The 14157-nt window shown below is 35.4% G+C and overlaps 1 protein-coding gene across 1 annotated transcript; it reads right to left on the reverse strand.

Annotated features, from left to right (window-relative positions):
• Positions 1–1441: 1441 nt before the first annotated feature.
• Positions 1442–9949, reverse strand: LOC306859335 (transmembrane protein 240-like). Its single transcript, XM_079400339.1, has 4 exons — positions 9369–9949; positions 8998–9104; positions 6965–7173; positions 1442–2560 (listed from the first exon to the last, which is right to left on the reverse strand). Exons 1-4 carry the CDS (start codon positions 9423–9425, stop codon positions 2406–2408), a joined length of 528 nt encoding a protein of 175 aa, XP_079256465.1. The 5' UTR covers positions 9426–9949; the 3' UTR covers positions 1442–2405.
• Between the last annotated feature and the right edge of the window lie 4208 nt (positions 9950–14157).

Raw genomic sequence — 14157 nt, forward strand, 5'->3', positions numbered from 1 at the left:
AAAAATACTAAATGCCGAACACAAAGGTATTTATTCAGCAAAACTCATCACTTTAGAAGGGAAAAGAGGGTTGAAAGCATTTTAAAACATCTTTGACAGCATTTTAAGATAAACCATTGTCTTAGAATCTCAGTCGCTTCACCATGACTATAACAGCGGAAAACTGGTCGTCAATGTATTTAATCTAATGGAGTTCCCGAGATGCAAATCGGTCTTGAGTGAGGTTTTCCTCTCTAGTTTGAGAGACATCAAGAATTACGGTTGAAGAAGCATTAAAACATCCCTTCAAGGTAAAACAGAAATGGTGTTCATCAGTCTTGTCTCATTTCCTCCCAGAGATCTGCTGTGACTCCTGGATCAAAAGCAATCTTATTCAGGCCTCAAGTGGAGTAGTCCACGTTTATCTGTCAAGTGAGTCCCACTTCTGCCAGAAGAGCTTCTAACAAATCCCTTTGACCTTATGAGTCAGTGTAGGGTATATTGAGGCAAATTGGAAAGGATTTTATTTAAATCTGTCATTTAAATATGTCATTGTTCTCAGTCAAGTTAAACAATTCAGATATTTCATTTCCCACCCTAAACAGAGCACATTTACAGACTTAAGTGGTTTAATGTCAGTCACTGTAAATAAGTGTCAAATATATGTCATTTGTTTGAAAAAATTATCTTATGCTCACCAAGGCTGCATTCATTTGAAAAACGCTACAAAACAGAAACGCTATTACAAGAACAGTTTTCAATTTTAATGTAGTTTAAAATGTACTTTATTCCTGTGATGGCAAAGCTGAATTTCTCCAGTCTTCAGTGTCACATGATCCTTCAGAAATCATTCTAATATGCTGATTTGGTGATCTGTTATATTATTATTGTGTTTAAATACTAATAATAGTTCTTATTATGATCTAATATTACTGCTTGAGAACCAAATCAGCATATTAGAAGGATTTATGAGGGATCATGTGACACTGAAGACTGGAGAAATTCGGCTTTGCCATCAAAGAAATAAATTGCAATTTAAAATTGATAAAATAGTTATTTTAAATCGGATTAATGTTTTATTATGTTCACAATATTACTATTTTACTGCACTTTTAATCATATAAATTCAGTTTTGGTGGGCATAATGGTGATATATCTTTCAAAAACCATGAAACACCTTGTCATATCAGTATTATATCAATATCGTATCATATCAAATCAAATGTTTTAAGAATCAAATGTTCTTAACTGAAAGTATCAAAGTGTCTCACTTTCTTTCTTTTTTTTTTGTACCTATACAGGATTAGAACTGTTTTAAACTCAGCAGTTACCACAGTTTCTGGTTGCTGTACAATATTTAGTTTGAGTCCTTTCATAAAATGTTCCCCTCAGCATGAATGTTATGTGTTTGTTCCCATGCACACCACCTTCAGTCGTTGAGAAATGACACATCCCAAAACTAGGGGTCACTGTTGTGCTTCAATGGCACTTTTAATAAAACAGACATTTTATCTTCACAACAGCAATGTCTGGACATAAAGAGGAAGAGAAAATTGGGTCAGGGCTCTGTGTGCTGGCAGGCTGGATGTTCTTGTTTGAGTTTGGAGTAGTTTAAAAGCAGACCAGGAAGGGCTATTGGACACAGTGTAGGGAAGACAAGGCAAGTGCTAGCAGTTCTCTCACATATGACGGATGACGTTCAAAACAGCAAAAAGAGCCCTGACCGCTCATTTCAACCTTCCTGCACTCTCCTTTATTTACAGATAAAATGAATACATTCATTTATTTCACGTAGTAACAAAGCTAATCGATCATTTTTTAGAGTGATCTCTTTTCCGTCCATCCAAAAAGTTCACATATCACATATCAGCATTCAAAATTCTTTCCTCTTTATGTTTTTCTCTCTTTTTATACAGTTCATGACTCGTCTCTAAGAACCTCCTACTCCCGTGTTTGCTTAAATCCCATAAAACAATATGTATAACTATTTACAAGAGCATTAATCTCTAACTATACCATCACAAAACCATAACCTCCACCCTACCACCCTCCCATCCCACCCGCTTATCACCCCCCTCCCAAAAAGTTGTATTCTGATGAAAAAGCTAAAAAAGGTGGGGGGGGGGAGCAAGGAAAAAACATGAATTGACTCCCAATGTCTCACAAAACCTTTTCTTGCATCCTCCCCCATTCTAAAAGTGCATGCCTAGATTCAGCAATTGAAAATAAAATGCCTGTACAGAAAAAAAACTGTTCTAAACCAAACGTGGACACAGATCAGCATATTGGCAACGATAATCTTCTTTCTTCTTTTGGCAAATACTCGAGTGGTTTTTGAACGTCTAAAAGATGTAGTGGAACAATTAACGTGGGTCTCTGAGGCAGCAGCTGGTAATGGAGCAGTTTTGGGGAAACTGCCATTAAAGTCAGAGGTGGCGGGGGCTGGGATGACCATTGTGATAGAGCTTCTGCTTGATGTGAACCATGTTTCCGCTGGAGTCCTCCAGCTGCCGGAGCTGTGCGCGTCTACGGAGGTCTCGGAGGTTGCAGAACTGTGGCAACCACGACCAGGAAGGGGTATCTGTGAGTGGCACAGAGAAAAACGCATTAGCATCGGTCAAACGGCGGCGTTCCATACATTCCTAATGACTAAGCTAATGAGTTGAGTCAGGAAAAGGAAGAAATGTACAGCTTACAATGAACCAGCATGTCTACACAATGTGTTAATGGAAACAGCGTGAGGGTCCAGACGTGGAGACCGGGGTAGAGGTATAGCGAAACCACAGAGAGTTCCTCAGACAGCCCCGCCCCTCACAACTAGCCCTGTTGGAAGTGTGTCAGTGTGTGTGCGAGGGAGGCGATGGGGGAGCGGGGGGTTATTTATAGCATTCCATGGGTATGACATCCACTAGGACTGTCCTGAAGGGTATACAGAGGAAGACGGTGAATAAGGGTTTTTTTAAGCCTCATAGCTGGATCAAAAGAAATGGAGGAAGAGTTCAGTGAAGAGCTGAATGTTAAAGGGATTCAGTAACAGAGAGTTCCTTTGTTTAAACAAAAGAAAGGTAGGGGATGTCGTTCGTAAGCAATCATTATTAGCACTTTTATAGCAATATTAAAAAAGTAAATGTATAAAATATTTAATTAAAATATGAATATATATTTCCTGAACCACAAAACCAGTTTTAAGTAGCACGGGTATATTTGTAGCAATAGCCAAAAATACATTGCATGGGTCAAAATAATAGATTTTTCTTTGCCAAAAATCATTAGGATCCATCAAGATATTTTGTAAATTTCCTACCGTAAATATATAAAAAATAAATTTTTGATTAGAAATATGCAATGCTAAGAACTTAATTTGGACAACTTTAAAGGCGATTTTCTCAATATTTTGATTTTGTTGCACCCTCAGATTCTAGATTTTCAAATAGTTGTATCTCGTCCAAATATTGTCCTATCCTAACAAACCATACATCAATGGAAAGCTTATTTATTCAGCTTTCCGATTAATTTATTCATAATTCAATTATGAATCTAAAAAAAAGTTACCCTTATTACTTATATATATATATATATATTAAACAGTTGCAGTCATTGAAAATAAATAAATAAAAATAAGCACCTAAAATGAAAAGAACAGTTGTAAAAAAATGTAACTATATAGTTACATTTTTTTACAACTGTTCTTTTCATTTTAGGTGCTTATTTTTATTTATTTATTTTCAATGACTGCAACTGTTTAATTTCTTTGAAGGCTGTTTTGGGTTGTTTGGGGAGAAACTGAAACTGTAAAAAAGGATTGTCTGTAACAAAAAATTACATTCATTCTAAAAAATATGGATATACATATACATAATATAACATATATTAAATTATTAATATATATTTATTATTACAATGTAAATCAGTTCATAGGTATATTATTCCTGAACTGAGCAGAAAATAATTATTAAAATGTAAAAAAATAAAAATAATAATAATATAAAATATAATGTTTAAAATATTGTATTATTTAAATTAAATTATAAGATTATTACAATGTCAACAAGATGTAAAATATATAACAGCTAAATGTATAAAATTATTACATTACATAAATCAGTTATATCACTCCTGAGCTGAACAAAAGGGTAACAGCAAACAGTCAAAGCAATGAAATTGAATTCTTAAATAGGAAATCAGAGCAAAAAATTAAGGTATGTGCCTCAGTGCAGTGTATATGTATTGTGTGTGTGTGCGTATGTGTGTGTGAGTATGACTGCACACTTACATGTCTCGCCAACTTGCCTTCTCTATCCAGCTGCTCTTTGTCTATTTTTAGCGCTCGCACAGTGCAAGGGTGCAAGTCGCTGTGTGTGTGTGTGTGTGTGTGTGTGTGCTGGTGGGGGTGGGGGCATGACAGCATCTCCCTCCCACCTTCCTTTCCATCAACCTCACCTTCACTCCCTATCCTGGTGAGGCTAAAAGAGGCTGACCTGCCATCAACGTCACAATTTCACAGCTGTGGTGTGCTTTACTAGAGGGCATCCCCAGTATTTTCACTGGGTCTTATCATATGGAAATACCATTTTGTATTGGATATAAAAAAATAAATAAGGTTGTAATTTCCCTCAGTGCTACTATGAATCTAGATGTGAACTGAACTGAATATATTTTGAATTCGGTGGTTGAATTAAAGGGACAGTTCACCCAAAAATAAAAATTCTGTAATCATTTACTCACCCTCATATTGTTCCAAACCAATAAGATTTGGCTAATCTTTAAAACACAAATTAAGATATTTTTTAATAAAACCTGAGATGTTTCTGTCCCTCCATAAAGACGGGTAACCAAAACTAAGAAGATCCAAAAAGACCATAAAGGAATTGTAAAATGAACAAAATGAACTGAGTGGTTTAAAAGAGATATGATTGCTATATATTATGAACATTTATTTATATTATGAACATTTAATTTAAGTTTTTATTCCCATATTAACACACATACATAGAGCTTTGTTGTTTACCATATGTGATCTACGCGTATTTGTTTATCAACGTTTTGGTTAACTGGACTTTCAAGACACCAAAACCTCTCAGGTTTCATTAAAATATCTTATTATGTGTTTTTTGAAGATTAACCAAAGTCGTACGCATTTGGAAGGACATGAGGGTGAGTTCAGTAGACGATGACAGAATTGAAATATTTTTAGTTTAACTATCCCTTCAGTATATTATATATTACACAATGATCTGCAATACTTGATTCTGACTGGTCAGTAACTGCATTCTGCACTTTGATATTTCCCAATTTTCACCATTTTCCAACTCTGTATATCAGTCCACTCCTCCAGAACTAAAAGTGAATTTCGTTACACCACAGACTCGCTCCTTCTAATTTCACTCAAACTCCTTTGCATTTCAGTTATTGATTGTAACGAAAATAACTGATTTTTTTTTTATTTTATTTTAATATTTTTTTAATGTTTTTGGCCTTATTGCTTTTGTTCATAGTAACGGAACACATTTCAAATTTCACGCCCACATATTTATTTATTTGCCGAGTATTGTGGGGTATTGCTCATTATAGCCACTCATTGTCACTAAATAACCTCTGCCCAACTAGCCATCCCCTGGCACGGAGTGTTTAATTACTAAATAGTTAGTGGCCACATAATAACCTACTTTTTCAATATATTCTGTTCTTCCAAGCAGTTCTTTTATCTGTCACTTTCCTTGACCTATAATAACCATCAAAAGTTCATGCGATGAACACAATAATCATATTCAAACTAAAAGCGTTCCCTTTTAAGGCACTATTTACATATTCTGCCACAGCTTATGTACCTCTTTGCCCTCAAAGGGCCATGGACAAATGTTATAAACAACTGCTGTGTTGCCTACGATTCAGTTACACTGAGTGAAAGCCTGCTGTTAATTTCTGCAGCCACAGTCTTCATCTTAATACATTCATTACTGGGGGTGATAATAACAGGGCAGAAGCTGACAGCTGACAGCTGATGAAAATGAAAAATATAGGTGCGTAAATGTTTGGGGAAAGAAAATTGAATTTTGGGAGTGTTTGGAAAAAAATATGTTTATTAACATAAAACCAATACAGTGGGACACATTTCAAAGATGGGTTTAAAAATGTATGAGGAATTAATCCTATACAAATACGGGTATATATATATCAATCTAACACACCCAACTGCTAATCATTTTGTGAGATTAGCTGATCTGTTACTGTATATTATAAACACCAGTGATATAATAAGTAAATGTACAATTTGAATTCTCATTCTTTTAATTTCAGTATTTTATTCTTTAGGATACAGCTAACATCACTGTAAAAAAAATTTTTTCGAAGTTGCAAATAAAACAAAGTGTAAGTTTTACAAGAATATACTTTCTCAGCCTTTTACTTTACGTGTTTCTTTGTAATTAATTGAGAAATTTACTGGCAATTTCTAAGTTAAAACTTGTTTTGACATCCATTTTTTTTAGTGTACTTTAAATTAACTACACAAGTTTTCATATTGTCATTAACATTTAAGGCACTTATTCTTCGCAGTATAGTGTTTGACGTCAATTCTTGAGTTTTTTTTTTTTTTTTTTTTAAATACAGCAACCAGTGTTAGTACCTGAATACATCCATTTAACTCCTGCACACAAAACATGGCATTTATTGAGCAAGGAAACAACACTCAACTATGTTTAACCTCAAAATGATCACGCAAAACAAAATATAATGCAAACAAACATACAAATAGCATTACCTCTGCTCATAGCATTAAATGAATTGTCACGTGAGGGAAGAAAACTTGATTTTGATGCATAAAAAAATGGATGAACACTCACTTACTCTATATAAGCTCAAATTAAATTTTCTGTAATCAAATCTTGGTCTGGATATTGTTCCTACAAGCATATCCTTTGTCTTTTACATCTATCAACATAGATGCTTTCCATATAGTCTTGGTTACAATGTTCTTCCCACTCACCATAATAGCGACTGGCTCTCCAGGCCCTCACAGCACAGTGCAAAGCTCCATCCAGCCACAACAACAGCCAGCTGATACAGAAGCCCAGCAAAAGCCCCAGCATGAGGTCCATCTCCTGTTTGGTCACACTGTCACTCACAAAGTAATTCTCAGACGAGTCCACGAGCGAATGGTCTCCGTCATATGGAATTACGTAGTGAACATGATGCCTAGGGCAGAGAGGGGAGAACTGTGTTTAGAGGTTTACATTCAGCAACAAAAAGCGATAGACGGGAACATTAAATATAAAACGATAAAGAAAACAATAAATAAAGAGATGACAATGAGGACATACAATATTATGTCAATTACACAAACGCTTGCTTTAATAATGTTCTCTTTAATAAGTACTGATACTATTTGGATCCAACTGAGCTCAGTCAAGCTGGGTTTGTTGTCTTGGAACATATAAATGCATTGAACATATGGTTTGGCACACAGCTGTTTTGTTGCACTGTGTTGTTTATGGAAGTCTATGGGGAAAATGCTCTTCTAACATTTTAACAGAACTATATGCAAAAGTGTCTTTGATAAGGGTTAAAGGACATTTTGCATTTGCAACTCTTCATCTGGTTTTATGCAAAAAAGGACTGTTCATGATACCTAATTTCTTTATATTTCATGTAAAGAAAATTGACTTATGGTGAGTTTGAATACAACTTACATGCAACCTTGATCCTTAGCAACATTACGCCTCAAAAGTGAAATCAATGTATTAAGTTTTGTTTTACTGTTATATTTTAGTTGAAAAAATTACAAAAACTATTTTGAACTTCTCATTTTTTTAATTAAGAGGGAAAACTATAACAGTGGCAAATTTGGAGTAAAAGGTAGAAAAAAAAGTCATTTATATATGAATTTGCATGTATTAAAAGGAATTAAGAGAACACAAGTTTTGCACATTAGATATTGATAGGCAGAAATATACAGATATGCAGATGTTAAAGGACTGTATGAACAGATTAACATTTTGACCAATGAAGAATGATAAATGCTACCTCTTAGTGACAATGATCAGCACAAATCATGACAATACGCTTCCTTTGTTTATCTATAAATTGGCTTTATGTTTCATTTATGAACAAATAATTCCCATGAGAGTTATATGTCTTCCTTCTACAAATATCAGGACACTGAGCAAGTTTTCACTGACCATGACCCATTTATAATGCTCTTGGACCTGAAATGTGACACAGAATATACTCTGTTTGGAAAGAAATGTGGCATACATGAAATCATTAAGTTATTAAAAGATCTTCACCAATAATAAAGTGCTAAAACATGCATTTCTAATTGAGAACAATTACGAGATGACCTAATTTACTACCCTCAGATGTTCCTACATCAAAAACTTGCAATCAACAGATGTAGCTTGAACAGAAACTGTTGTGAAAATGATAACTAACAAGCCAAGCTTCGGTACATAAAAGACAAATAGTAGCCTAATGATAGCCCTGTATGTGTATATAAAATATAAATAAGAGTATTTGTACATTTTTGTCCAAACCTTTTTGTACTACACTTTTTGTAAACTGTATATGCATTAACTCGCCGCAGTCCTGTATTAAAATCACATTTTATTTCAGTAATATCAACGTGATTTTGTGGCCAACTCACGCACCCAAAATAACAACATCTCTAGCTGTGCTTGGAGAAAAAAAATCACACCTTGATACGCAGAAAGAAAGAAAAAACACAAGCAGAGAAATCAAGGAGAATTCTCCTACTGAAACACCGACGCAAAGCAACAGTAGCTGCTCAGTATTGATAAACCATTCGAATTACGCCCAAATTATGACATAAACCCCGCGAATACACAAATGAGGCCTTTAATGTGACAATCTCCGATTGCATAAATGAGATGAAATGGAAAAGACAGTGTTTCGGGGGCTGGAGAATAGCTCAGGCCTAAGAGCTGTTAGTAATAGATGAGGAAACCTGTCAATTTCTCTCGTGCTAGAACTCAATTCATTATTAACGCTTGGGTTTTTTACCTTCCACAGTTGCAATGACAGACGCGGTCTTCCCCTCGTAAATGCGGTAAGATGTAGTTGTGAAAGCGGTCCAGGAGTGCGTTCATGTCCATTAAACACGCTATCGCCTGCAAAGAACCATTCGAGTCAACCGGGACATGACAAGCAGTATTGGAACACAGCAACCGCTACATGACCTGGTACTGTGACCACTGCAGGGGAAAATACACATTACATTTCCACATCAGCCAGTAATAGACACAAGTACTGCTGTCTTAATGAGATTTCTAAATGTACTTTCAGCGGTCCACGCTCTCGTTAACCCCCGATTTCACTTTGAAAATGATAGAAATGCACAATTATGAAGTGCATAGGCAGGCGAAGGGTCTTACCATGACAATTGAAGCACCGAGGATCATAAAAATCATGGTGGTTGTGATCATATGCATCAAAACTTCCGAACTCGCCTTTCCTCTTCCCCAGTCTGTTCAACAAATCCGGTTAAACTAAAAACATGCCGTCCCGGGAGAAGACGCTCATGGATGCGCCCTCGCCGCTACACCTGCCTCAGTCCTGAGCGCGCCAGATTGGGAAGCGTTCTTAAGGCGCATAGGGTTAGGATGAGCAGATCTCGCTATCCCAGCGTATGAGCCTACACGCGCATTCACACGGTCTTCACCCACATCCAGCGATACGTTCCCCAGTGCTGCAGTTGAATCCGCCTCAGCCGTGCGGTTGGGAGGGAGCTGAGGAGAGCGTCCTAGTCTTATTACTGATGCTGCTGCCTCTCTCCTCCGCGTTCCGACGCCGCTGGAAACGTCTCGCGAAAACGAGCGATGCCAAGATCAGCTAGTTCGCTGATATATCTGTCTAGGAGTTGACATCTAGTAGACCTTAGATTCGTCGTCGAGGCTTTATTTGTAGAAATGTGTAGTCGGCTTTACATATCTGCTGTGTTCTCCACACTGTATGTGGCAAGCCGTTTTAACATTCACTCCTAAATATGGAACTAGTGCTTACATATATACACTATATTGCCAAAAGTATTGGGTCAACCCCTTCTAATGAACATGTTTGACTACTTTAGTAATTTCTATGAGTGCAAATCTTAATGTTAAAGCTAATAATTTTCTAGGGAATCGTGTGCTTCTAATTTATAGCAACAGTTTGGACAGGACCCTTTTCTATTCTAACTTGACAGTGCCTCTGTGTATAAGGCACGGTTCAAAAAGACATGATTGATTGAGTCAGTGTGGAAGAACTTGACTGGTCTGCAGAAAGCCAAGTCCTAATCCCAGCTGAACACCTCTGGTGTGACTTTATATGCAGACCTTGACTCAAAAACTCATTACCAAACACCAATGACTTGTATAGACACTATAAGGACAAAAGTGTTGGGACACCCCCATCTTTAGAACAGAAAAAGGCAGAACAGAACTGTGGCAACAAAGATGGAAACATAATTCATGTATTTAAAAATTGTATTTACATCTCCGTTGCAACAGTTTTGGACGTGTCTAAAATGACAGTACCCTTATGTACAAGTCATTGGGGTTTGGTGATGAGTTTTTGGCTCATTTAAAGTCAGCTGGGATTAGGACTTGGCTTTCTGCAGACCAGTCAAGTTCTTCCACACTGACTCAATCAATCATGTCTTTTTGAACCGTGTCTTATACACAGAGGCACTGTCATGGTAGAATAGAAAAGGATCCTGTCCAAACTGTTGTTATAAAATTAGAAGCACGCAATTCCATAGAATATCATTATATGCTTAAACATTAAGATTTGTACTCATAGAAATGACTAAAGTAGTCAAACATGTTCATTAGAAGGGGGTGGCCCAATACTTTTGGCAATATAATGTATATAATGTAGGGTTAAAGGCACACCTTAAGAAAAAATTTGCTTTTCACTTCGCCTAAATTGCAGAAAAAAAATAGGCCTACATTTGTATTGAACGAGCAACAGATTTTGTGTGAAAATAAATCATACATGTCATTTATTTTGTTTAAAAATCTTATAAATATATGAGGTGGGGGGCCTTTTACTCCACACACAGGGTAAAAGGTTCACCAGCACGGGGCAAAAGGCACAGTATTGATACAAATACTTCGGCTAAAATAATGTTGTTGTTGTTTTTTAAAATAATGTCTAAGTTAATACTTGTTCAAAACAATCACTTTAGCAAAGTTTGTACTATTTTCTGCTTATTTTGAAAAATAAAAGAAATTATTTTTGTTCAATAAATATACTGTCATTAAAATATGTTAATATAGAAATATATACATTTTAAAATACAGAAACAAAATCATTTAAACAGTAACGATTCTGAAAGCATTGAAGATCCCATAATAATTTAATATAGATTTACAGTAGTAACAACAAATGATAGGCTATTTTATTATATGATGTGATTAATATCATGTTTTTAAATATGATGGTTTCATTCTAAACATGGTAATTATCTCTAATATGGACGCCCAACACAGGGCCCCAGGCAAGATTTTACCTGCATGGTGCCCCTTACCTCACATCCCATTCCACCAATAATCATTGTGTTCAAACATTCACACAGAAACTGCATAGCTAGATATTTCATAAGTGCGTCTGAAGAGAGAAATGGAGGTGTATATGTGACTATTTGGTGTTACATTTTTTGATTAAAAAAGCTGATGATAGTGAAATGGTAACTTAATATAAGGTAACATTTGTTAACATTAATGAATGTATTTGAGCTAACAATGAATAATATTGTTGAATAAATTTGTTAAATGCAAATAAATTTGTATTGATGAATAAAATTGTTTATGTTATGGAAAATTTACCTTTTTAAAAATTGTTTCCAGTGAAACTATAAAAATATAGGTGCTGCCTAAGTCACATTATAAAATTTTTAATCTTCAAAATAAATTTGAAGTGTTCAGTTTCCAGTAGATGGCAGCAATGTTCTACTAAACTATAGCCCTTTCTTGAGAAACTTGCATATTTAAAGTGAATTTTACATAAAATGTTGCTATTTTTAATAAGCCCAGTTATATAAAAACAATACTAAATTAGCTAATTCAAATAAAAAAATACCATAAATACCCAAATACTAGACAACTATAGCATAAAAATATGATTAAAACACGTTTGTCCTGTGACACGAAAAATCTCAGAGAACTCCAGACATTGTTATTACCCTATTTTAAACTTTTAGACTAGGCCAGTATAAAGTCTGTTCACAAACTTGTAACCTACCTCATCTAGTTTATTTATATAATCATCATTCATTACATCACATTACCTCTGTCTTTGTCCCGTTTTTCTTCTTCTTCTCTTCTTTTTTTTCTTCTTCCTTGGGCACCAGAGGGCTGTGGTATTTTTGACATAGGGTCTAGTAGTAATTTATTAGTGAACATTTATCACAATCAGAAACTGATGTATGTGGCAGTGTAGATTGTAATTGTAATAAATATATACTAGTGTCTGGTCAGCTATTCAACTGTTTAGTTGCATGCAGCTATAAATAATAATAGAAAAAATTACTTAAACTGAAACTGAAAGTATCAGCAACAACTGGAGTTTAGATAAGAAACATGAATAGCTGATTTCAGAATCACATGCTGTGTCTGAATACGCCTACTTCCATAACAGTATGTGAAGAGTATGTTTGAGTTCATAGGATCTATAAAACAGTATGTGAAAAGGAGATGAACTTCTGCAGAAATCTCATAAAAAGATTTGTGAATGGCAATGAAGCAATGTAACTGATGCTAATAGGTCTCCCGACTGTAACAGCATGGTGCATGTAGTACGTCCAAATTGAGTGAAGTAATGAAGTAAGTTTCGAACCAGATATAGTAGATACTGGACAGTATGCAATTTGGGTGCAAATCAGAGAACAGAAAGATACTACGTTTTAAGGAATAATGTTAAAATGGCTTGCCACACATTGTAGGTTTTTGTTGATAAAGTAGGCTTCTTGAAGCCAGCATACGATCAGATTATTCTGTTTTAATATCCATTTGGGTTTATATGCAGAATCTGCAATCACAGTGTTATACCCTGCTATTTGATCCACGGCAGCCAGGAGTGTTTCATGCTCATCTCCTGGCGGTGCGTGAGCGTATGTGCGCGAGAGGGGTGGGGGAGAGACAGAAAGGGGGGTTGATGGGGAGTGGTAGAAGAGACTTGACTAATTCACTTTTCCCGTAAAAACACGGCTGATTTTTTTCAATTAATGAAATGCACTACATTATATAGGACAGCCATCCCCCAAGGAGCGTGTAGTTTTTCCCAACCCATCCTCACGCCCCCTCACGCGCTCTGCAGTTCATATTGCGCCATTTCGTTGAGCCTATACGATTGTTCAGCTTCTGTATCCCACCTAATGTTCCCGTTGATTGGCACGTTAACTAACACATGTGAAGGACCTTGACCGAAAATACAAAGCACTGACTGACTTGGCAGGAATTCAAGCTTTAAGTCTTAACTCAATTTCCTACTTGATGCACTTCAGTTTCTTTCCAGAGCGCGCAGTAATGCAGAATGAGAACCAAAATGCAAGCAACTCCATTCTGTTGTACTACAACATGCTGTGACAATTGAAAATGCGTTATTAGTTACTTTTCAACAAGCCTTTCCAGCATTACATGACGCTATTTACGTTTGAACTATTATACATTAATTTATAAGCTAATATTCTGATGACACATCTTTATCTGTGAAGGTCACCAAGAACATGCCACGATGTCCCCCACATTCATCAGCAACGCATTTCAGCACCCTGGAGAGCAGCACAGTGAAGATTTACTGCTGACCACCATCAAACTCTCTCTCTCTCTCTCTCTCTCTCTCTCCATCTCATTCTAGCTGACACAATGTAGACTGAAATGGAGAAATTAGATTTTTGAAAATCTGAAAATGCTCCAATTTATCATCTACAATAATGTTTAGATTACTTCGAATATTTTTTTGCAACTGCTTTTCTTTGCAAACCTCATATCAAATATAAAAATAAATATAAATGTGTATTATTATAAGTAAAAATAAGAAAATATTAAAAAATTTGCAAATGTTTAAAAATATAAAATATGTTAAATATTATGAATTTTGTTTATTAAACATCAACAAGAATAATAATAATAATAATAATTATTATTATTATTATCAATGTATTAATTGTATTTATTTATTAAT

This window comes from Barbus barbus (assembly GCF_936440315.1).
Source record: "Barbus barbus genome assembly, chromosome: 40".
Classification (NCBI taxonomy): Eukaryota; Metazoa; Chordata; class Actinopteri; order Cypriniformes; family Cyprinidae; genus Barbus; species Barbus barbus.

Bases quoted from the DNA above. Each gene is read 5' to 3' on its own strand.
- LOC306859335 (XM_079400339.1), bottom strand. From the start codon at position 9,425: ATGCATATGATCACAACCACCATGATTTTTATGATCCTCGGTGCTTCA. The intron at 9,105-9,368 runs GTAAGACCCTTC...GGTTCTTTGCAG, and splicing joins TCGGTGCTTCAATTGTCATG to GCGATAGCGTGTTTAATGGA. The intron at 7,174-8,997 runs GTAAAAAACCCA...TCTCTGCCCTAG, and splicing joins TGTCATTGCAACTGTGGAAG to GCATCATGTTCACTACGTAA.